The sequence below is a fragment of the Delphinus delphis genome, chromosome 2 (assembly GCF_949987515.2).
Source record: "Delphinus delphis chromosome 2, mDelDel1.2, whole genome shotgun sequence".
Taxonomy (NCBI): Eukaryota; Metazoa; Chordata; class Mammalia; order Artiodactyla; family Delphinidae; genus Delphinus; species Delphinus delphis.
The window spans coordinates 139,489,814-139,514,341 of NC_082684.1; the positions used below are offsets into that span (position 1 = coordinate 139,489,814).

The 24,528-nt window shown below is 44.4% G+C and overlaps 2 protein-coding genes across 7 annotated transcripts in view; one reads left to right on the forward strand and one right to left on the reverse strand.

Moving 5' to 3' along the window:
- The window catches only part of CA12 (carbonic anhydrase 12), a 59,565-nt gene extending 51,912 nt beyond the window's left edge, over positions 1–7,653 (forward strand). For 2 of the 5 annotated variants that reach the window (XM_060005823.1, XM_060005819.1), the window contains exons 9-11: positions 4,125–4,157; positions 5,033–5,120; positions 5,885–7,653. In XM_060005823.1, the coding sequence (XP_059861806.1) occupies positions 4,125–4,157; positions 5,033–5,120; positions 5,885–5,957 (194 nt within the window). In that variant the 3' untranslated portion in view covers positions 5,958–7,653. The remainder of the gene's footprint in view (positions 1–4,124; positions 4,158–5,032; positions 5,121–5,884) is intronic. The other 3 variants (XM_060005820.1, XM_060005822.1, XM_060005821.1) reach the window with 3 other exon arrangements.
- The window catches only part of APH1B (aph-1 homolog B, gamma-secretase subunit), a 94,128-nt gene that overhangs the window by 36,234 nt on the left and 33,366 nt on the right, over positions 1–24,528 (reverse strand). The gene's annotated exons all lie outside the window — the stretch shown is intronic.

Here is a 24,528-nt window from a genome sequence, read left to right on the forward strand (position 1 = left end):
GTGTCTTCTCTGCAGAACCATCTAAACAGAAGCCTGACCGGTTGTCAAGTTTTAGTTTTATGAAGTTTTATTTTGCTTTGTTATCAATTTGCCAACAGCATTTAAATCAATCTATTTGTTGAGGAAAACGTAAAGATCAGAACATAGCTGTCAAGTGTTAAAGGTCCGGGATGGGATGGGGGTGCTGAGGGATGCCGTCAGGCCTTCTGTCATCTGGCCTGACAGGGGTAAGAGCCCCGGTCCCACCACCTGTCATTCCTGCAGCACAAACAGCCTGACCCCCAAAGGGAACTGAGAGCATGAAGCACCAGGGCTGCATAATAACCCTCGCCCACCGTCCCAGGGTTTAGGCCCCCTCAGAGCAGCACGGCTCTCTCTTCTGGGACTGCATGCCTGCAATCGGGAAGGCAAAGCCCTCAGGCCCTAGCACGGTCATAGAAAACCAGTTCCCACATGTAATCTGGCGGCATCTTTTGGGCAGACTTATTTGTAGAAATTATTTCTTCAACAGGGTTCCACAGTGTTAAGAAAAACTCCAGTAAAATATGTCCTCTTAAGATAGTTACGCTCTGTGGTTACGGAGGGCATCTTCCTTGCTTTTCTTACCAAAGCATCATCCAAAGAGAGGACCAGCATTTCAGTTACTTGAATCTATGACTTGTATTAAGCATAATAACAAGAGTTTTACCATCTGAAACTGGCTTTTACATATTTAAACTCTCAGATCCCTGCTAAACCAAAACTCTCCCTGCCTCTTTTATAAGACTGGAGGTTGCTAAAGACATACACCTATATGTACAGGTATCTAATCACTGTGCAACATGTCACTTACTAAAACAGTCCATACTTTAAAATAATACACTGAAAGGAAAAGGATTGTAGTCCTTTTTTTCAAAACTCTGTTTGAATAAATAGAACTGCAGATCGACCTAGAAAATGCTAGACTTCTTTCAGGAACTGCAAGCTGTGTAAATAAGGTGCTTGTTCCTCCCGCTGGACTTTTCTGTGTGCGCACCTGAGGCTTCAGAAGACCTCAGACGCAGTTAACCAGCATCCTCGTGTCCAGCAAGACGCCTGTGGAAGACGCAGCACCTGAGCCAGCCAGACAGGTAGCAGTGCCCCGTGGCGAGCAGCCTGCTCATCTTCTCGGGGGCCTGTACCTTCCCGGGTGAGGCATGTGGTACTGGAGTTCTTCTCTATCTGTGTGATTTCCTTCTGTGTGTCGTACTGCCCTTCTTCTGCTGACCCTGACTTGCACCGGAGCCTTGTATGGAGAGCAGGCAGCTCTCCCACGTCTGTGTGGCACGTGCCCTCGTACCTGCCAGCTCAGGGGCCCCTTCGTTGCGTTCTCACCCCGTGCCTCTCATGGGCCGTCTCTGTCAACCAGCCTGTCTCGTTTCTCCTGTCTGGCCTGCTGTGCTTCAGTGGGAACTCCCTGTCTCATCTGCCATTCAGAAACCATTTCTGTGTTTAATCTGCAAGTGAATCTTTGCCCCTCCCTGCACCATCTTTCGATGCCTGTTCTCTGCAACAGCCCAGAGGCACTGTGGGGATGCAGGCTTCGGCTTCTCTCTCTGGGCACTAGTTCTCTAGTCGCCCCAACAGGTCTCCTGCTGCCTTTTGTGACCTCCCCTCTCCCTTTAGTTAGCAGATGCTCTGGCATCTGCCTCCAGCGGGACCCAAGCCCTGCGCTTTATCCAGCTCGGCAGAGGACCTCTGCTCCTTGATGCTTGGCACTGTCTCACCTGGCAGGAGATAGCATCCCAACGTCATCTTCCTGCCCTGGGGTCCTGGCGGGTAGAATTCCCACGAGGCGCCGCCCTCGCTGCCATTCCTCTTCCCAAGGGGCTTATGCTCTTCGCTTGCTCAGTCAAGCTGCTTTGTTTTTTGCTGCATCAAACACTGGTCTGTAAAGCATCTGTCCCAGTCTCTGGGGACTTCCTTGTCTTCATACCTGCTTGGTCTTGTTTCATTGTTTCCAAGGAGAGGCAACTTAGGCCCTAAGAAGTCGTCATCCAGGAGCAAGGAACCCACGTTAGAGCCCTGGATTAAATTAGGCTGTTGTTTATAGGGCCTGATACAGCCAAGGACACTGCTCAGTGACACAGGAAAACCAGACTCTCCCTCCAGATCGGCCACCCAGCTGCGCCACGTGCGCACGAGAAAAGTCTCGTGCCTGCGGCCTTGCTTCCAAGCCTTCACTCGCTCCCTAAGCCCATGGCCTGAGGGCACCTCCTCCAGCCCCAGAGCGGGGCTGTCAGTTGTCTGGGGGCCTGTGTGGCTCTCAGGATGTTTGAGGTGACTGTGAAAGCGACGACTTTAGAAGCTTAGCCAAGTGGTTAGGCTTACTAGTAACAGTCTTATGTGGCAAGAACTAGTTTAGTACCACAAGCATCTCGAGCTTTAGGAACAAAAAAAAAGTTTATTTCATCAAAAAAGCTTGGAAAAGAAATCACGACTAGTTGGGTTTTTCTTCAGTGGTTGTTGTTTTTAAGATCCTAGAGGCCTTGGTTACCTCTAGGTACCTTAAAAAACAAAACAAAACAAAATAAATTATAGTATGCAGAGGCCACAGGCCATGCAGGGAACAGAACATGTGCTGTACAAACACTTGATGCTTTTCCCAGGCGGAGACTCACGTCCTGAGAATCTCCCCAAGCCACAGACTGGTTCCTGTGTTCAGGGCAGGGAATCGAGCGACAGGAGCCACGCTCTCTGCCACCTGGGAGGCCGTGGGCTGCCAGTGGTGGCCGGCAACAGCCAAGAGAACAGGCCACCCTGCCCTTTGTGGACGGCTTCTATCCATACCTGCCCTGCTTATCCTTTCAACAGGCTGGGGCCACCCGGGAAGCCAGACGAGGGACAACTAGGGCCCAGCCGTGGACCAGGCAGGCTACTGGCTCAATATTAGACTGTGAAGAAAGACAGTAGGGAAAGAACTTGGGGCTGATGGCCCCAGGGGAATCAGCCAGACTGGGGCCAGATGGCAGGAGAAGGGGCTGAGCAAAACCTCACCCTGCAGTCTCAGGTCTGGTTCCCCAGGGTATCAAGTGCCCCAAGGGGAGGTGGTCCCTGGCCCTCTGCCTGCATCTCACACTTGATCGGGGCTCTCCCAGGGTCTCCGTCGCCATGGTGGGCTCTATGGGCACAGGCTCTCCTGAGTGTCTGGCTGGGTGGCCACCATCTGCACAACTCTGGCTTCCAGTGTGAACTGGAACAACCCCCCATCCTCTCCCCCGCACCACAAGCTAGAAGTTTCTACTGAGATCAGAAAACCACCAGACAGGCGGGTGTGTGTAAGCAGAGACTTTCTTTAGATGGAGAATCTGACTGGAAGAATGAGGAGTAGTTCTGAGAACATGGAAGCAGCTGGGGTAACCTGGGGGCTCTGTGACTGGGCTCCTCTGTGTTACTCGAGAGGACAGGCTCACTCAGGGCCCTCTCCAGAGAGGTTCCTAGCAGGCTGACCATGGGATTTCACCTTAGATCACTGGGCACTATTTCAGCCCCACGGAGGACCCCACTAACTCACCCCATTCATCTCCAACAATAACTTGCTGAAGAAGCCACGCTCCTCTGTCTCCATGTAGCAGGGAAGAGAGGCTGGTATGGTGGAGGGGCTTCTCCAGTTTGTCCACCGGGGCCAAAGCAAAAATAGAACCAAACCATGACAACAGTACTGGATGCGGATGGGTGGACAAGGCTGGTGACAGGTTCCAACCAAGCTCTGCTGGCCCCAGCCAGCTAGAACCTGGCAGCTTCCTTGCTGAGGAAGAGAGGTAGGTGCCAGAGACGCAGATGACAGCCCACCAAGGTAGACTCTGATTCTTACCCTTCCTCACCTTCCAAGTTGGCCATATTGTATCAAAAACTGAAGTCTTAGCCACACAAAGAGATGGTTGTGATTAAAGGAGCATCAGAGGGAGGGATCACGGTGCGAACTCCCTGGGTGGGCAATTCCCTCTACCCCATCAGGCACCTGAGCCAAGAGTGAACGTCCCCAGGAGGGCTGCATCAGCCCTGTACCTCCACCCAAACAAAAGGTAGAGCTTTGCTCAACACACTGGTCAAATATGCCAGGGTTTGACTCGGTTAATTTCTGGTCTTTTCCTCTCCCTTTGAAGGGCCAGACGCTACCTACACAGGACCGAGTCTGGGTAGGTGGCCAACCGGCCATGCATGCTGCAGCTGGGTGATCCCTGTGGTTCTCGGTGTGATCTGGGCCTGTGATTCTTCAAGCCCATCCTCTCTGCTTCTCTGTGCTATCGCTCTGACTCCTGACCCCCTCCTCACCGTGTGTCTTACCCTCAAGTCACTCTCTGATTCAAAGAGGAGCTGCCAATCAAATGCTCCCCTAATGAACGACCTAATCCCTTTATAGCATGGGTACGTTCAAAAAGCCTATCCAAGACCTTCTGTTTGCCAGGATGGGAAGCCATTGCCTAAAAACTAGGCCTAAGCCCAGTATGGAGGTTGGGTGACCAGCCAGTTGACCTTGGCAATGGGCCCTGGTTGTTTTGGACTGCTTAGGACTGTGTAATGGAACTTGGGGCCAAAGCTGATAAAGAGGCATCTCAAGGGGCCTTAAATCCAGCAAGCAAAAATGGAATAAGTTCTTACTCTGTAGCCCAGGGTTTCTCAAAGTGTGGTTCGTGGACCACATACATCAGCATCAGCTAGAGGTGTCTGGTTAAAATGCAGATTCCTGGGCCTAACTCTCGATTGAATCAGAGTCTCTGAGGGTTGGGCTCAAACATAGTCTACATCAGACACAAGCTCTTCAGATGATGGATGATGCTGGTGCAAGTTTGAGAACCCCTGCTGGAGAATCGCTACAATTTGCAAATGGCCCCCTGTGAGTACTCCAGCCAATCCTGCTAGGCCAAAGACCAGAGCCTAAGAACAGAGATGGGGAAATTACACCTTTCTGTGGATGATTCTGCAGCTGTCACCTGACTGCGCACACACGTGCTATGGGGATGACATGAAGGGGAAGGGAGGATTGTAATGAGTGTGCACTTCCCCTCAACAGGTATCGTCCTTTTCGTGGCCCTGGCTGGCGTTCTGGGCATCTGTATTGTCCTGGCAGTATCCATTTGGCTTTTCAGAAGGAAGAAGAGGTGAGCTGATTTGGGCCCAAGATGGGAGTGGGTGGCTTTGTGTCCATGAGGATTGATCTGTTCGGGAAGGCAGCCTGCAGAACGAAGAGCCCTGTCACCTGTACCAACACTTATCCTTGGTTGGTTTGGGAGTGCCATTTCCCAGACACCGCTGATCCAGTGAGACACTGGATGCTGGTGGTTCAAGAGTCATTGAGCTCAGAGTTGGAGGTGGGTCTGCCAGCTTTGCTGCCCCTGCTAAGACCTTGGACAAGCCTCTTGATTTGGAAGGGAGGTCCCATTTACCTACACACAAGCACCAAGGCTGTCCTCTTTCTAAGATCTTGACATCCGGTTTTTCTTCCCTGAACCCAGAAGAAAACTGAGGGAAATTTTTTGATTTCTTACTCACATTGATGCCCTTTGCTTGTGTTTTTATTGTCATGTTTAGTTTTTCCTAAAACCTAATTTATTTTTCCTGCTATGAAAAAAAGAGGTTGTCAGAAACCCTGTAGGAATCAGAGATTTGAAGCAGGGTGGTAATGAGACCTTCATCAAAATGCAGGTCTAAGTATCGTCAAGCGTTAAAAGAGAACAGTTGAAAAATGAACAGGTTCCCTTTTGGTTAATGCTTTATTGGGGGGCGTTTCCTCCCAAGACCAACAGAACTGGAGAAAGGTCTCCAAGGGAGGAATCTGACTTGCCTCATTCCATAGCTGAGTTGGGCTGCTCTTGCCTCTCTTTCCACTTTGACTAACAACACTCATGTGTCCTTGCTGTTCCAGCAGCAAAAAAGTTGCCAACAAAGGAGTCATCTACAAACCGGCCATCAAGCAGGACGCTGAGGCCCATGTGTGAGGCCCTGGCACGCCCAGGCGTGTCCAAGGAAGGACCTGGCTTTGGACACAGCCTGTTGTGGCTCCCTGGACACTTGAAATACCTGAGGGTTCTCTGGAGTTCCACCCACAAGCACCCCAGACCCTTGGGGGACCCCACCATCCTGATGCCATGCCACCCCCAGTGGGAGCGTGGATGGGGAGAGCTTGCGTAGGAGGTAGGAAGTCTGAGCTGTCTGCTTCGTGAGTGTGAGACCATGAAGTGGTCCGGATTCGGGGAGCACAAACCACGTCGCCCGCTGCGGGCTGTTGATGGTTAGAAAACACTCTCATCCAGGGCTTCACTTGAATGTGGTTTCCAGTGTCCTGGGAATTCTGCTTTTTGTCCATGCTTTCAGACCAGAACACGGACTCTCTCTGCACTCAGACTTAGGCTCTGCTCTTGAGACCGTTTCCTTCCGCAGGGAAGGGCTTGTTGTCTGCTTTCCTTCTGCTATGACAAAACCTTTAGTCTGACCTTACAGCTGGGGGGACGGGGGTAACAGGAAGGGTCAAGGTGTCCGAGACAAAAAGAAAACAAGAGATATTCTTTGTAATATAGTAGAGGCATTTTCCAAGTCCTACCCTTTGTTTGTTTGTTTTTTTCTTTGTCTGTTTAACTTCTTTATTGGAGTATAATTGCTTTACAATTGAATCAGACGCACTGAATGGACCTCAGAGAGAGAGAAGACACGTAAGATCTGGAAGAGTCTCACTTTGGAATGAGAACTGAAAGCAGAAGTTGCTTGTCAAGCCCTAAGTGTGAGGACAGAATATTAAGCCCGACCCAAGCTCCTGTCAGGGGTGTCGTTATGTTTCATACTTTACGGGTTTTATAAATAATTGGGCTATTCCTTGAAAACGTGTTGTTGCCTTCTCTCTCCTCGAGGAGACGTGAACTCTGAGATGACCTAAGCTGCTTTTGTGTCTAAAGGAAACAGAAGCAAAATGGTTGAAGGGCTTTGTCTCTCCTGCCCAAATTTTATCTCTACCACCTTTGCGGTCTGTGTCCCTACTGTCAGCCTGGAATTGGGACCTATCAACTTCTCTGACTTGGAAGAAGATGTCGAGCCATGGCTGAGTTAAAGGATATTTTCAAACTATGAAAGCAGGAAGTTATCTGTGCAGGGGCTGGCATCATGGTGTTCAGGGACCAGAAATAATGGAACGTTACAGAGATCCTTCATGGTCTTCCCTCCAAGTGACAAAGACAGTTTCTGGGATGACGTAACTCCTTTATTCTCCGCCCTCTGATGTAAGAGCCCAGCAGAGACCAGTTAGTTCCATGACTGAGAAGGAGGCCCCCACCACCAATCTCTCCTGGCTGACACCTTGCAGTTCACAGAGAACCTTCGGATTCCCACTCTCATTTTGACAGCATGAGATGTCCTCCTGAAACATAGGTTTCTTTAGATTGCCTTTTTCCCTCTCCTCCTCCCTTGACTCTGAGAAGTCTTCTCTCTTCTCTACTGTCTTAACTTTTTGTAGTGATGGCAAGCCCTATGTCTTTGTAGCTTGTTTGCTAGGCGGAGTTACAGGTGGAGACTCGGGTGTGTGTGTGTGTGTGTGTGTGTGTGTGCGGGCGCGCGCGCAGGTGTGCATGAGACCTCCGACCGCCCTGGAGCCAGGGGTGGCATCCGGCCTTGCCATTAGCACACCAGCCTGATGCTGATCAAATGACAGCAGCGACAGCCCTCAGGACTGAGCAGTGGGAATCAGACGATGCTTTCTTGGCCTCGTCCCAAAGTTGCCAATCAGAAACCAATAAAAACCACTCCAGAGCTGTGAGGCTGTCTTTCAAAGAGCTCTCTACAGCCTTTAGGGACAGATTTTGTGAGAGCACAGAGATAGCATCGTACCTGGCACAATGGCTGTTCATAAAAAGGGAGTTATGGGGGAGGTGAAAACAGTGACAGTTTTCCTGCCCCCTCCCTCCTCAGCACAGCCTGGGCTCTCGGCCCTCTTGGCTCAGACGAAACAAAGCCAGGGAGAGGGCTCCTAGGATCAACACTGTCACCCTCCTCGCTACTCCGTGTGGGACTCCTGAGGACCCAGCCCTGCAGCTGCAAAAGCTTTCCTCAGGTTCTCACTCATTCCCTGACACTGGCTGCCTCTACAGGAAAGCGCTGCTGAAGCTTCTCTGCTTCCCACTGACCCCTGGGAGGGCCCAGGTGCTGTGCTGGGCGCATGGTAGGTGAAGGTAACAAAGACGAGGCCCCGGCTGGGGCAGGGACACAGGGAAGGCCCTGGCTTCTTTGCCTCTCACGGAGGTCTTCAGTCTCTTTGCTCTATTTCGTTAGTGTCAAACGGTAAAAACCTATACTTAGTTCCTTAATAAACATTCTAGGACTCTGCTGCATTGACTATTAATCCCATTTTAGGTTCCACCTCAAATTCTTTTCCCCTTCACTCAACTCCCTAAATTTTCATTGAAAATATTTGATCTATATTTAGATTTCATAAAAATTTACCTTTGAAAAAGCATATTCACGTACCCAAGTTGCTCCAAACACAAAGTTTTCCAAATAACTGAATTATCAGCTTTTAAATGTATTAAAATAAAATAAAATAAATGGAGTTTCTCAGCTTCAGTAGCCACATTCGAAGTCCTCAGCAGCTACGCGTGGCCAGTGGCCAGATACGGAACCCTAACCTCCTTTGACATAGCCTTTGGAAGGGTTAAACCTAGATGACTTTCACACAAAATAAACCCTAGAAGAAAGCTCTGGAAGGTGAGGATGGGGGACAGGATACAAAGATGGGGGAATCCAGAGAGGGTGGATATGGAGGATGGGAGAAAAGAGGGCATAGGAAAATCAGGCCCAAGGGAAGCAGGCCAGCAGCCCTTAGGCGTGGCTCCCCTTATCCTTGCACCCCTTCCCCTCGCCCCTTCCAGGGGTCCCCAGCCCTCTCTGCCCTGGCCACACACCCTTCAGCCACGCCCTGGGGTCCAAGTGCTCAGCAGCGACCCGGTCTAGGGCGTCCTTGCCTTTGTGGGAGCTCCCGCTGCGGGCATGAGGGTGCCTGGTTAACCTCCGGGGACCTCGCTGCAGGACCCTGGCCAGGTGCCACGTGCTACCTGCCCCCTGTGCCCCCAACACCCCCTCCTAATCTCCTCGGAGTCTGAACATTCCCCGCGCCGGACAATGCGGTGCGAACACATTCTCTACTGGAACCTGCCATCCTGAAGGGGGCGAACGCCTGAAACCCGAGTCTCTTGACTTGTTAGCTGTGCCCTGTCCCTCATGTTAGAAGGAGTCACCTTCCTTCGAGATGTGGGGAGAAGCTCGAGACCCACTTACAGGAGGAAATGAGACCTCCCGGGCCACCTGCCGGGCAGCAGAGGTGCCTCCTGGGCAGCGGGTACCATTTTGGCATCACCATGCATATCCACATTGGACACGGCGGGCAGGCACGCCTGGCCCTACGTGGTCCTCTGGCTGGGATTCAACTGCCGCAGGGTGTAGGGGAAAGGTGCGAGGCTGAGACAACACTGCAGGGGAGGGTCCCTCTGCCCCACCCATATGCCCTTTCACTATAGAATGGCGGCAGAAACAAGGGCCAAAGTGCTCTGTGGTATGGAATTATTCACCAAAAAAAAATTATTGCAGGTCAGCATATCATCGTGACTGCAGGTCAACCGGGGATTCAGCAACGCCTCCCGCTTGTACACCCTTGACTGTTTCGATGCACCTTCACGCCTTTATGCGACAACCCAGGGAAAGAGGGAGCACTGCGCCTATATCTTATAAGTGGAAAACGAAACAAGGGCTGCAGCTCTGGGCTGAGCCAAGGCCACACAGCTCCCGCAGTGCTCTGATCTCCAGCGGCAGTGCAGGGTCCGCCCTCCACAGCTCTGGTGCCACGGAAACACCTTCTTGTAATAGAATTTGCTACACACTTATCATAATCAAGCCACAACGTCGTAAAACCCCACAGGACAAAGGCCCTAAAGGCATTTGTGCCAACAATTTCTGGAAAATCAACGACAACCTCCCGCCTCCAATCTGCTTCATAATATTAAACTCTGCCATCTGCTCAGGAAAAGTCTGAGCAAGTTCTGCCAACTACCAGCAGACAAAGGAGTCAGCTTAACTCCTGGGATGTTACCCTCACCTCTAATTCAGCGAACCAAATTCCCAGGGACACGTGCACTTAACTTTCTCTCTTCCTGAAGCTGAACTGGAGACAAGGAATAAATACACACACAAATATAAACAAACACACACATATAAAAATTCCATTTGTATAAAATTCTTAAAAATGCCAACTAAACTATAGTGACAGAAAGCAGATCAGCGGTTGCCTGGGGATGAGGCAGTGGCTGAAGGGATTACGAAGGGGTATGGAAAATTGTTGAGGTGACGGATATGTACGTTATCTTGCTTGTGATGATGGTTTCTCTACATATGTCAAAACGGCTGAAATTTTATACTTTAAATAGGTGTCATTTATCTTACATTAATTATACCTCAGTAAAGAAGAAGACACACTGTTGGAGAGGGGGAAGATGGCAGAAGAGTAAGACGCAGAGATCACCTTCCTCCCCACAGATACACCAGAAATACATCTACACGTGGAACAACTCCTACAGAACACCTACTGAACGCTGGCAGAAGACCTCAGACCTCCCAAAAGGCAAGAAACCCCCCACGTACCTGGGTAGGGCAAAAGAAAAAATAAAAAAAAAAGAGACAAAAGAATAGGGACGGGACCTGCACCAATGGGAGGGAGCCGTGAAGGAGGAAAGGTTTCCACACATTAGAAGCCCCTTCGCGGGCGGAGACTGTGGGTGGCAGAGGGGGAAAGCTTCGGAGCAAAGAGAAGAGTGCAGCAACAGGGGTGCAGCGGGCAAAGCGGGGAGATTCCCGCACAGAGGATCGGTGCCGACCGGCACTCACCAGCCCGAGAGGCTTGTCTGCTCACCCGCCGGGGCGGGCGGGGTGGGGAGTTGAGGCCCGGGTTTCAGTCAGAGCGCAGGGAGACGGCTGGTGGCATGAACACAGCCTGAAGGGTTTAGTGCACCACGGCTAGCCCGGAGGGAGTCCGGGGAAAAGTCTGGACCTGCCGAAGAGGCAAGAGACTTTTTCTTCCCTCTTTGTTTCCTGGTGCGCGAGGAAAGGGGATTAAGAGCGCTGCTTAAAGGAGCTCCAGAGACGGGCGCGAGCCGCGGCTAACAGCGCCGACCCCAGAGACAGGCATGAGACGCTAAGGCTGCTGCTGCCGCCACCAAGAAACCTGTGTGCGAGCACACCTCCCTTCCGGGGAGGCTATGCAGCCCGCCACTGCCAGGGTTCCGGGATCCAGGGACAACTCCCCCGGGAGAACGCACGACGCGCCTCAGGCTGGTGCAACGTCACGCCGCCCTTGCCGCCGAAGGCCCGCCCCGCACTCCGTGCCCCTCCCTCCCCCTGGCCTGAGTGGGCCAGAGCCCCCGAATCAGCGGCTCCTTTAACCCCGTCCTGTCTGAGCGAAGAACAGACGCCCTCCGGAGACCTACACGCAGAGACTGGGCCAAATCCAAAGCTGAACCCCGGGAGCTGTGCAAACAAAGAAGAGAAAGGGAAATCTCTCCCAGCAGCCTCAGGAGCAGCGGATTAAAGCTCCACAATCAACTTGATGTACCCTGCAACTGTGGAATACATGAATAGACAACAAATCATCCCAAATTGAGGAGGTGGACTTTGAGAGCAAGATTTAGGATTTTTTCCCCTTTTCCTCTTTTTGTGTGTATGTGTATGCTTCTGTGTGAGATTTTGTCTGTATAGCTTTGCTTTCACCATTTGGCCTAGGGTTCTATCCGTCCGTTTTTTTTTTTTTTTGTTGTTGTTGTTGTTTTTTTACAAGGCTCTTGGTGCTGTAGCCAGGAGTCAGTGCTGTGCCTCTGAGGTGGAAGAGCCAACTTCAGGACATTGGTCCACAAGAGACCTCCCAGCTACACATAATATCAAACAGCGAAAATCTCCCAGAGATCTCCATCTCAACACCAACACCCAGCTTCACTCAACGATCAGCAAGCTACAGTGCTGGACACCCTATGCCAAACAACTAGCAAGACAGGAACACAGCCCCACCCATTAGCAGAGAGGCTGCCTAAAATCATAATAAGGCCACAGACACCCCAAAACACACCACCAGACGTGGACCTGCCCACCAGAAAGACAAGATCCAGCCTCATCCACCAGAACACAGGCACTAGTCCCCTCCACCAGGAAGCCTACACAACCCACTGAACCAACTTTAGCCACTGGGGACAGACACCAAAAACAACAGGAACTACGAACCTGCAGCCTGCAAAAAGGAGACCCCAAACACAGTAAGATAAGCAAAATGAGAAGACAGAAAAACACACCGCAGGTGAAGGAGCAAGATAAAAACCCACCAGACCTAACAAATGAAGAGGAAATAGGCAGTCTTCCTGAAAAAGAATTCAGAATAATGATAATAAAGATGATCCAAAATCTTGGAAATAGAATAGAGAAAATACAAGAAACATTTAACAAGGACCTAGAAGAACTAAAGATGAAACAAGCAATGATGAACAACACAATAAATGAAATTAAAAACACTCTAGAAGGGATCAATAGCAGAAAAACTGAGGCAGAAGAACGGATAAGTGACCTGGAAGATAAAATAGTGGAAATAACTACTGCAGAGCAGAATAAAGAAAAATGAATGAAAAGAACTGAGGACAGTCTCAGAGACCTCTGGGACGACATTAAACGCACCAACATTCGAATTATAGGGGTTCCAGAAGAAGATGAGAAAAAGAAAGGGACTGAGAAAATATTTGAAGAGATTATAGTTGAAAACTTCCCTAATATGAGAAAGAAAATAGTTAATCAAGCCCAGGAAGCACAGAGAGTCCCATACAGGATAAATCCAAGGAGAAACACACCAACACATATTAATCAAACTGTCAAAAATTAAATACAAAGAAAACATATTAAAAGCAGCAAGGGAAAAACAACAAACAACACACAAGGGAATCCCCATAAGGTTAACAGCTGATCTTTCAGCAGAAACTCTGCAAGCCAAAAGGGACTGGCAGGACATATTTAAAGTGATGAAGGAGAAAAACCTACAACCAAAATTACTCTACCCAGCAAGGATCTCATTCAGATTTGATGGAGAAATTAAAACCTTTACAGAGAAGCAAAAGCTGAGAGAGTTCAGCACCACCAAACCAGCTTTACAACAAATGCTAAAGGATCTTCTCTAGGCAAGAAACACAAGAGAAGGAAAAGACCTATAATAACAAAACCCAAAACAATTAAGAAAGACCTATAATAACAAAACCCAAAACAATTAAGAAAATGGGAATAGGAACATACATATCGATAATTGCCTTAAATGTAAATGGACTAAATGCTCCCACCAAAAGACACAGACTGGCTGAATGGATACAAAAACAAGACCCATATATATGCTGTCTACAAGAGACCCACTTCAGACCTAAGGACACATACAGACTGAAAGGGAGGGGATGGAAAAAGATATTCCACGCAAATGGAAACCAAAAGAAAGCTGGAGTAGCAATTCTCATATCAGACAAAATAGACTTTAAAATAAAGACTATTAGAAGAGACAAAGAAGGACACTACATAATGATTAAGGGATCGATCCAAGAAGAAGATATAACAATTGTAAAGATTTATGCACCCAACATAGGAGCATCTCAATACATAAGGCAAATACTAAAAGCCATAAAAGGGGAAATTGACAGTAACACATTCCATAGTAGGGGACTTTAACACCCCACTTTCACCAATGGACAGATCATCCAAAGTGAAAATAAATAAGGAAACACAAGCTTTAAATGATACATTAAACAAGAGGGACTTAATTGATATTTATAGGACATTCCATCCAAAAACAATAGAATACACATTTTTCTCAAGTGCTCATGGAACATTCTCCAGGATAGATCATATCTTGGGTTACAGATCAAGCCTTGGTAAATTTAAGAGAATTAAATTGTATCAAGTATCTTTTCCGACCACAACACTATGAGACTAGATATCAATTACAGGAAAAGATCTGTAAAAAATACAAACACATGGAGGCTAAACAATACACTACTTAATAACAAGTGATCACTGAGGAAATCAAAGAGAAAATCAAAAAATACCTAGAAACAAATGACAATGGAGACATGACAACCAAAAACCTACGGGATGCAGCAACAGCACTTCTAAGAGGAAAGTTTATAGCAATACAATCCTACCTTAAGAAACAGGAAACATCTCGAATAAACAACCTAACCTTGCACCTAAAGCAATTAGAGAAAGAAGAACAAAAAACCCCCAAAGTTAGCAGAAGGAAAGAAATCATAAAGATCAGATCAGAAATAAATGAAAAAGAAAAGAAGGAAACGGTAGCAAAGATCAATAAAACTAAAAGCTGGCTCTTTGAGAAGATAAACAAAATTGATAAACCATTAGTCAGACTCATCAAGAAAAAAAAGGGAGAAGACTCAAATCAATAGAATTAGAAATGAAAAAGGAGAAGTAACAATTGACACTGCAGAAATACAAAAGATCATGAGAGATTACTACAAGCAACTCTATACCAATAAAATGGACAACCTGGAAGAAATGGACAAATTCTTAGAAATGCACAACCTGCCAAGACTGAATCAGGAAGAAATAGAAAATATGAACAGACAAATCACAAGCACTGAAATTGAAACTGTGATTAAAAATCTTCCAACAAACAAAAGCCCAGGACCAGATGGCTTCACAGGCGAATTCTATCAAACACTTAGAGAAGAGCTAACACCTATGCTTCTCAAACTCTTCCAAAATATAGCAGAGGGAGGAACACTCCCAAACTCATTCTATGAGGCCACCATCACCTTGACACCAAAACCAGACAAGGATGTCACAAAGAAAGAAAACTACAGGCCAATATCACTGATGAACATAGATGCAAAAATCCTCAACAAAATACTAGCAAACAGAATCCAACATCACATTAAAAGGATCATATACCATGATCAAGTGGGGTTTATTCCAGGAATGCAAGGATTCTTCAATATACGCAAATCAATCAACGTGATACACCAAATTAACAAATTGAAGGAGAAAAACCATATGGTCATCTCAATAGATGCAGAGAAAGCTTTTGACAAAATTCAACACCCATTTATGATAAAAACCCTCCAGAAAGTAGGCATAGAGGGAACTTTCCTCAACATAATAAAGGCCATATATGACAAACCCACAGCCAACATCGTCCTCAATGGTGAAAAACTGAAAGCATTCCCACTAAGATCAGGAGCAAGACAAGGTTGCCCACTCTCACCACTCTTATTCAACATAGTTTTGGAAGTTTTAGCCACAGCAATCAGAGAAGAAAAAGAAATAAAAGGAATCCAAATCGGAAAAGAAGAAGTAAAGCTGTCACTGTCTGCAGATGACATGATGCTATACATAGAGAATCCTAAAGATGCGACCAGAAAACTACTAGAGCTAATCAATAAATTTGGTAAAGTAGCAGGATACAAAATTAATGTACAGAAATCTCTGGCATTCCTATATACTAATGATGAAAAATCTGAAAGTGAAATCAAGAAAACACTCCCATTTACGACTGCAACAAAAAGAATAAAATATCTAGGAACAAACCTACCTAAGGAGACAAAAGACCTGTATGCAGAAAATTATAAGACACTGATGAAAGAAATTAAAGATGATACAAATAGATGGAGAGATATACCATGTTCTTGGATTGGAAGAATCAACATTGTGAAAATGACTCTACTACCCAAAGCAATCTACAGATTCAATGCAATCCCTATCAAACTACCACTGGCATTTTTCACAGAACTAGAACAAAAAATTTCACAATTTGTATGGAAACACAAAAGACCCCGAATAGCCAAAGCAATCTTGAGAACGAAAAACGGAGCTGGAGGAATCAGGCTCCCTGAATTCAGACTATACTACAAAGCTACAGTAATCAAGGCAGTATGGTACTGGCATAAAAACAGAAATATAGATCAATGGAACAGGATAGAAAGCCCAGAGATAAACCCATGCACATATGGTCACCTTATCTTTGATAAAGGAGGCAGGAATGTACAGTGGAGAAAGGACAGCCTCTTCAATAAGTGGTGCTGGGAAAACTGGAGAGCTACATGTAAAAGTATGAGATTAGATCACTCCCTAACACCATACACAAAAATAAGCTCAAAATGGATTAAAGACCTAAATGTAAGGCCAGAAACTATCAAACTCTTAGAGGAAAACATAGGCAGGACACTCGACATAAATCACAACAAGATCCTTTTTGACCCACCTCCTAGAGAAATGGAAATAAAAACAAAAACAAACAAATGGGACCTAATGAAACTTCAAAGCTTTTGCACAGCAAAGGAAACCATCAACAAGACCAAAAGACAACCCTCAGAATGGGAGAAAATATTTGCAAATGAAGCAACTGACAAAGGATTAATCTCCAAAATTTACAAGCAGTTCATGCAGCTCAATATCAAAAAAACAAACAACCCAATCCAAAAATGGGCAGAAGACGTAAGTAGACATTTCTCCAACGAAGATATACAGATTGCCAACAAACATATGAAAGAATGCTCAGGGCTTCCCTGGTGGCGCAGTGGTTGAGAGTCTGCCTGCCAATGCAGGGGACACAGGTTCGAGCCCTGGCCTGGGAAGATCCCACATGCCGCGGAGCAACTGGGCCCGTGAGCCACAACTACTGAGACTGCGCGTCTGGAGCCTGTGCTCTGCAACAAGAGAGGCCGCGATAGTGAGAGGTGTGCATCGCGATGAAGAGTGGCCCCTGCTTGCCACAACTAGAGAAAGCCCTCACACAGAAACAAAACCCAACACAGCCAAAAATAAATTAATTAATTAACTCCTACCCCCAACATCTAAAAAAAAAAAAAAAAGGCTCAACATCACTAATCACTAGAGAAATGCAAATCAAAACTACAATGAGATATCATCTCACACCAGTCAGAATGGCCATCATCAAAAAATCTAGAAACAATAAATGCTGGAGAGGGTGTGGAGAAAAGGGAACACTCCTGCACTGCTGGTGGGAATGTGAATTGGTACAGCCACTATGGAGAACAGTATGGAGGTTCCTTAAAAAACTAAAAATAGAACTACCATATGACCCAGTGATCCCACTACTGGGCATACACCCTGAGAAAACCATAATTCAAAAAGAGTCATGTACCAAAATGTTCATTGCAGCTCTATTTACAATAGCCAGGACATGGAAGCAACCTAAGTGTCCAACATCAGATGAATGGATAAAGAAGATGTGGCACATATATACAATGGAATATTACTCAGCCATAAAAAGAAACAAAATTGAGCTATTTGTAATGAGGTAGATGGACCTAGAGTCTGTCATACAGAGTGAAGTAAGTCAGAAAGAGAAAGACAACTACCGTATACTAACACATATATATGGAATCTAAGAAAAAAAAATGTCATGAAGAACCTAGGGGTAATACGGGAATAAAGGCACAGACCTACTAGAGAATGGACTTGAGGATATGGGGAGGGGGAAGGGTAAGCTGTGACAAAGTGAGAGAGTGGCATGGATATATATACACTATCAAACGTAAGGTAGATAGCTAGTGGGAAGCAGCCGCATAGCACAGGGAGATCAGCTTGGTGCTTTGTGACCACCTGGAGAGGTGGGGTAGGGAGGGTGGGAGGGAGGGAGACACAAGAGGGAAGAGATACGGGAACATATGTATATGTATAACTGATTCACTTTGTTATAAAGCAGAAACTAACACACCATTGTAAAGCAATTATACCCCAATATAGATGTAAAAACAAAAAAATTACACACTGTTATACATCAATTATATCTCAGTAAAGCTCGAAAAAATAAAGGAAAAAATAAAAAAGAGGACATCTTCTTTAGAGAGTCATCCAAGCAGTGGATTTGTTGAGTAAGAATAAAATTTAATGTGATATGTTTCTGATAAATAAAAGAGAAAAAAAAAAAAAGAAGAAGAAAGGGAGGACGGGGAGGGGGAGGGGGAGAAGAAGGAGAAGAAGAAGAACTACACAGCCAAATAACATCCTGCCCCATCCTGGCATTTCCATTCAGAGCTTAACCCCTTGGTCGATCAAGAAGGAGAAGCCTGGCCAGGCCTGGCACACTTCTCTGGGACTTGTCCTGTGGGTGGGAGCCCAAGAAGGAGCATGATCTCTACTCACATGGCCACTATGACCTCTCCACACTGTAAGTCAAAGTCATTATTTCTGCTCGAGATCACCTGTTTCAAATATTAACTTTTAATCACCCACTATGAAGACAATAAACACAGGGCCTACGGGTTCAAGGGCACACTGAGACCTCTATAGCAACTCTGTGCTGGTGATGACAGAGTTGACCAGCTTCTCTGAAAGAAGCAAAGACTCTTCTGGTGAGGCAGGTAACATAACCCATTAGTTCATCTGCTGAAACTAGTTTCCCAAGCTACCTAGACATCCAACAACAGGTCTCATGCATCTTAGTTTCTCTCCTTCCCAACCACTCGACACATAACCATTTGAAAAGCTTTCCTGAATATGGTACATCGTTTTCATGGAGAACAAGCATGGTCAGGAGCTCATCACTCCCTCTTAACCACTGGGTGAAATCTGGATTAATCTCCTGCGATACTGGGATATAATACGAAATATGTGCTTGGTCTTTGTCTTTGGTTCCTGGCACAAAGCTCCTAAATGTTATTCATAAGAAGCCCTTTTAAGCCACACCTCAGCTGATGCTAAAGAGGTGATGAAGCTTGGAGGATGGGGGCTGAGGAACCAACCATGTGACTAGAGGGTTAGAATTTTCAGCCCCACCCCCAGCCTCCAGGGAGGGGAGAGAGGCTGGGAATTGAGCTCAATCACCAGTGTGTGTGTGGCGGGGGTGGGACTTCCCTGGTGGCACAGTGGATAAGAATCTACCTGCCAATGCAGGGGACACAGGTTCGAGCCCTGGTCTGGGAAGATCCCACATGTCGTGGGGCAACTAAGCCCCTGCGCCACAACTACTGAGCCTGCGCTCTAGAGCCTGCAAGCCACAACTACTGAGCCCGCATGCCACAACTACTGAAGCCCGCGTGCCTAGAGCCTGTGCTTCGCAACAAAGAGAAGCCACCGCAATGAGAAGCCCACGCACCACAACAAAAAGTAGCCCCCGCTCGCCGCAACTAGAGAAAGCCCGCAAGCAGCAACAAAGACCCAACACAGCCAATAAATAAATAAATAAATAAGTCTATTAAAAAAAGAAGAAAACACCAATGGGGAATGATTTAATCAATCACATCTGCATAATGGGACCTCCATAAAAACCCTAAACAATGGGATTCAGAATGCTCCCATCACACAAGTGCTGGGATAGTGGTGCACCCAGAGCTAGGGCATGGAAGCCTTGTGCCCTTTCTTCATATCTTGACGTATGGACCTCTTTATCTGGTTGTTAATATCCTTTGTTAATATCCTTTATAATATCCTTTATAATAATCCCTTGTTAATATATCCCTTGTTAATATCCTTTATAATAAACTGGCAAATGTAAGTAAATGTTTACCTGAGTTTTCTAGCAAATTATCAGACCTGAGGAGGGAGTCATGGGAACCTGTAATTTACAGTCAGAAGTACAAGTGACAACCTGGGACTTGCAATTGTCTAAAGTGGGGGCAGGCTTGTGGGATTGAGTCCCTAACCTGTGGGGTCTGCAATATTTCTGGACAGTTAGTGTCAGAATTGAGTTAAATTGTAGAACAGCCAGTTGGTGTCCACTGAGGACTGGAGAATTGCTTGGTGTGGAGAAACCCACACTTCTGGTGTCAGAAGTGTTATAAGGAAACAGCGTTTTCCTTTATCTCTCTTCTATCATTCAAAGTAATTTCCAATTGACTTTCTTTCTCATACCTCCTTATTCAAAAGCAAAGATTTAATGAGCAACCACTGTTTGCTAAGCACAAATTAAGTGCAACCATGATTCAGATAGATAATTGGTATCACAATCTCATTTAGGGAGACAGACAGAAAACATTAACCATAATATATAGAAGAGTGGTATGAAAAGATGCTATGTGTCTATTAACAGGAGAAGGACTAAACAAACTGTACATCCATAAGATGGAATACCATTCAGCAAAAAGTTACAACTTATTGATATACCCCAAGACATGAATCTCAGAAAATTATGCGGAGGAAAGAAGTCAGATACAAAAGAGTACACTTTGTGTTATTCCATTTTTATGAAGTTCAAAAGTGAAACTAATCCACGGTGATAGAAGTTGGAACCAGCAGCTGCTTCTGTGGAAGGTACGTGGATTGACTAGGAAGGAAGCAAGGGAACCACCTGGGGAACAGGAAACGTTCTATAGCTCGCTGGGGTGGTGGTTACACAGGTGTACACATTTGTCAAGACTCATCCAATTGTATGCTTCAGATCAGTGCATTTTACTGTATGTAAATTATTCCTTGATTTAAAAATATATACGTGTTAAGGAATCACAGTGGAAAAAGCCACTTGTTTTTCTAAGTCTAATCAGGAAAGACTTCACAAAGACTGACACTTGAGCAGGACCTTGAAGGAGGAATACGATGCTTTCTACCTGGAGCGAAAAACAAGAACAAAGATGTGGAGGTTTGAGAGCTCATGGTGCATCGTAAACAGAGGCCTCAGGGATGTGTTTGAAAATGTCTGGGAAGGGAGGACAGGGAATGGTGGGGGGCAGGAAAGTGGTTGGGATCAGAGTGTGAAAGGCCTTTTATGATATACACTTTCTAATAAGGACAATAAGAAATCCTAGAAGTGGTTAGATTATGGTTTTGTCTGACTACATAAATAATATATGCTCTGTATGTGGAACCTAGAAAAATGGTACAGATGAACCAGTTTGCAGGGCAGAAGTTGAGACACAGATGTAGAGAACAAACGTATGGACACCAAGGGGGGAAAACCGCGGTGGGGTGGTGGTGGTGGTGTACTGAATTGTGCAATTGGGATTGACATGTATACACTGATGTGTATAAAACAGATGACTAATAAGAACCTGCAGTATAAAAAAACAAACAAACCAACCAACAAAACAACTAATACTAAACTTTCTTTGGGTTATTTGTATGAAAATATGTTAATATAAATGTTTCAGACATTACATGAAATTTCTAAAAATCTTATATGTTCTGGTATAATGTTATAAGTCATAATTCTAGTTATTACTTTAAAATGTATATCTCTATAAATTTTCTTGTCAATTGCATTATTATGAACTTTCATCAAATCTTTAACTGTGGTCATTTTTAAGCCTTTTGTCATTTGCAGACATTTCTGGGTGTATTCTAATGCTTTTGCAAAAATGTTCCTATAAAAGGGTTTCATCTTCAAGAAATTCATGGAAAAGACTCTGACAGGTACAGGTTTCTGGTAACTGACTATACTGCTGAACTGAATGAATAAGCCTTTTCAGAACTCTAATGGAAAACTGATGAATTCATAAAAGTGCTAACAAAAGATCAAGATAAAAAAAATTAATTACATGGGACTGAGTGAACTGATGAGGATGATTATAATTTTTGTGATTTTCTGTTTGAATATAAAAAAAAAATCCCACAAGGACTCAGAGGCAAAAAATATACAAATCAATTTTCACTGCAAAGTAAAGGAGCTGTTACAGTGGAGGATTACTGGACTCAATGTCAATATTATGACACAGTATGAGTGTGTTTCGTGTTGGGTATTTGCAATCATTGTTGCTTTTGTTGTGGTCATCCATTTACAATGCTTGGTGTCAGTTTATTTACCTCTTGTAAAAATAAAATACAGTGTGTGTGTGGAAAAAAAAAGGAAACTCAGAAATGCAGAGAAATGGAAAGTGTATTTAAAGTCACCTCTTCGCTAATGCAGATGCTACTAATGTTTTGTGTTTTTCTCTCAGATATTTTTTCTATGTATTGATACTTTTAAAAAGTCCTTAAGTAATTAACATGATAGCATATTGTTATTTAATATTTATAAACCTAATTTTTATTTGCCGGATAATGTTTCTTTGGATGGATTTGTTGGTCTAAACTTTTCCTTAGTGTTAAACATTAATACTTTTCTTCTAGCTTTTTGCTACTATAAATAATGCTGTGACCAATATTTTATTTAAATAAGAGGTTTTCCATATTAAAACAAATAATATATGCTCATTAAAAAATACAAATATTTAATTATGAATAAAGCCAAAAGTCCCCCATAATCCTAACTCCCAAAATAGTCATAGTTTTGTATGTTTGTGTGTTAACATTCACTTTTAAATATTTAATAAACAGATCTTACCTACTTTCACTATTGTATTCTTGGTATCTAGCACAATGTCTGGCATAAAAAATATTTATTGAATGGAAGAATGGTCTATACCTTGCTTTTGTTTTCTAACATATTCCAAATATCCTCATTCTTTCTAATGGCTGTAAAGTGTTCTGCAGTTGGACACCAAGCTCTGTTGAAAGACATTCATTGCAAATTCCTTACAGTTACAAGACTATTACAAGATCCTATGTATTCAGATGTATTTCTGGAAGATAAATTCCTAGAAAAGCAACTGCTGGTTCACAAAATGCACATCTCAAAATCTTATAGATATTTTATAAATTTTGCTAAATTACCACCCAAAAGGATTGTACTGAGTTGTCTGCTTACAACATGCTAAACATGACAAACAGCAACGTGCTGTTTCTACCATATGCTAAACAATTTTTTTTTATTTTATTGAGATTAACTGACATACAGCACTGTATAAATTTAATATGTATGGTATAATGATGTGACTTACATGCATCATGAAAATGATTATCACAGTAAGTTTAGTGAACATCCATCATCTCATATAGACACAAAATTACAGAAACAGAAAAAAATTTGTGTGTGTGATGAGAACTCAGGATTTATTCTCTTAACTTCCATATATAATGTACAGCAATGTTAATTATATTTATCATGTTGTACATTATATCCCTAGCACTTATTTATCTTAAACCTGCAAGTCTGTAGTACTTTTTGACTGCTTTCATCCAATTCCCCCTCCCCCCACTGCCCACCTCTGATAACCATATATCTGATCTTTTTCCATTTGTTTGTATGTTTGTTTGCTTGTTTTTGAAGTATAGCTGACCTATAACACTGTTAGTTCCTGTTACACAATGTAGTGATTTGTTATTTCTATACACTTCAAAATAATCACCACAATAAATCTAGTTACAGTGTGTCACCACCCAAAGATATTACATAGCTATTGACTATATTCCTCACACTGTACATTTCATATCCATGACTCATTTATTTTGAAACTGGAAGTTTATACCTCTTACTCTCCCTCACCCATTTTCTTCCTCTCCCCACCCGCCTCTCCTCTAACCACCTGTTTTGTTCTCTGTATCTATAACTCTGTTATGGCAAGATTTCATTCTTTTTATGGCTGAGTAATATTCCATGGTGTGTGTGTGTGTGTGTGTGTGTATGTATCACATCTTCTTCACCCATTCATCTACTGATAGGCACTTGGGTTGCTTCCATATCTTGGCTATTGCAAATGCTGCAATGAACACAGGGGTGCGTATATCTTTTCTAATTAGTGTTTTTGTTTTCTTTGGATAAATACCAAGGAGTAGAACTGCTGGATCATATGGTAGTTCTATTTTTAATTTTTTGAGGAACCTCCATCCTGTTTTCCATAGTGGCTGCACCAATTTACACTCACCAACCATGCAGAAGGGCTCCCTTTTCTCCACATCCTTGCCAACACTAGTTATTTGAGGTCTTTTTGACGACAGCCATTCTGACAGGTGTAAGGTGATATATCACTGTGGTTTTGATTTGCATTTCCCTGGTGATTAGTGATGTTGAGCATCTTTTCATGTGCCTGTTGGCCAGCTGAATGCCTTCTTTGGAAAAATGTCTTTTCAGATCCTCTGCCTGTTTTTTTAATTGGATTGTTTGTGGGGGGGGGGGGTTCTTTTTTCTTTTTTCATTGCAGCATTTATAATAGCCCAGATATGGAAGCAACCCAAGTGCCTATCAGTAGATGAACGGGCAAAGAAGATGTGATACATACATACATACATACATACATACACACACACACACACACATATACATACGTTGATGTTGAGTTTTATGAGTTCTTTATATATTTTGGATATTAACCCTTTATCAGATACATTATTTGCAAATATCTTCTCCCATTCAGTAAGTGGCCTTTTCATTTTGTTGATAGTTTCCTTTGCTGTGCAAAAGCTTTTTAGTTTGATGTGGTCCTGTTTATTTTTGCTTTTGTCTCCCTTGAGACATATCCAAAAAAATACTACTAAAACTGATGTCAAAGAGAGTACTGCCTATGTTTTCTTCTAGAATTTTTATGGTTCTATGTGTCTGTTTTTATGCCAATACCATACTGTTTTGATTACTACAGTTTTATAACATATCTCCTTTCTTTTTGTTTGTTTTATTAAAGTTTGGTAGAATTCTTCAGTGAAGCCTTCTAGGAATTTCTTTATATAAACTGCAAATTCAAT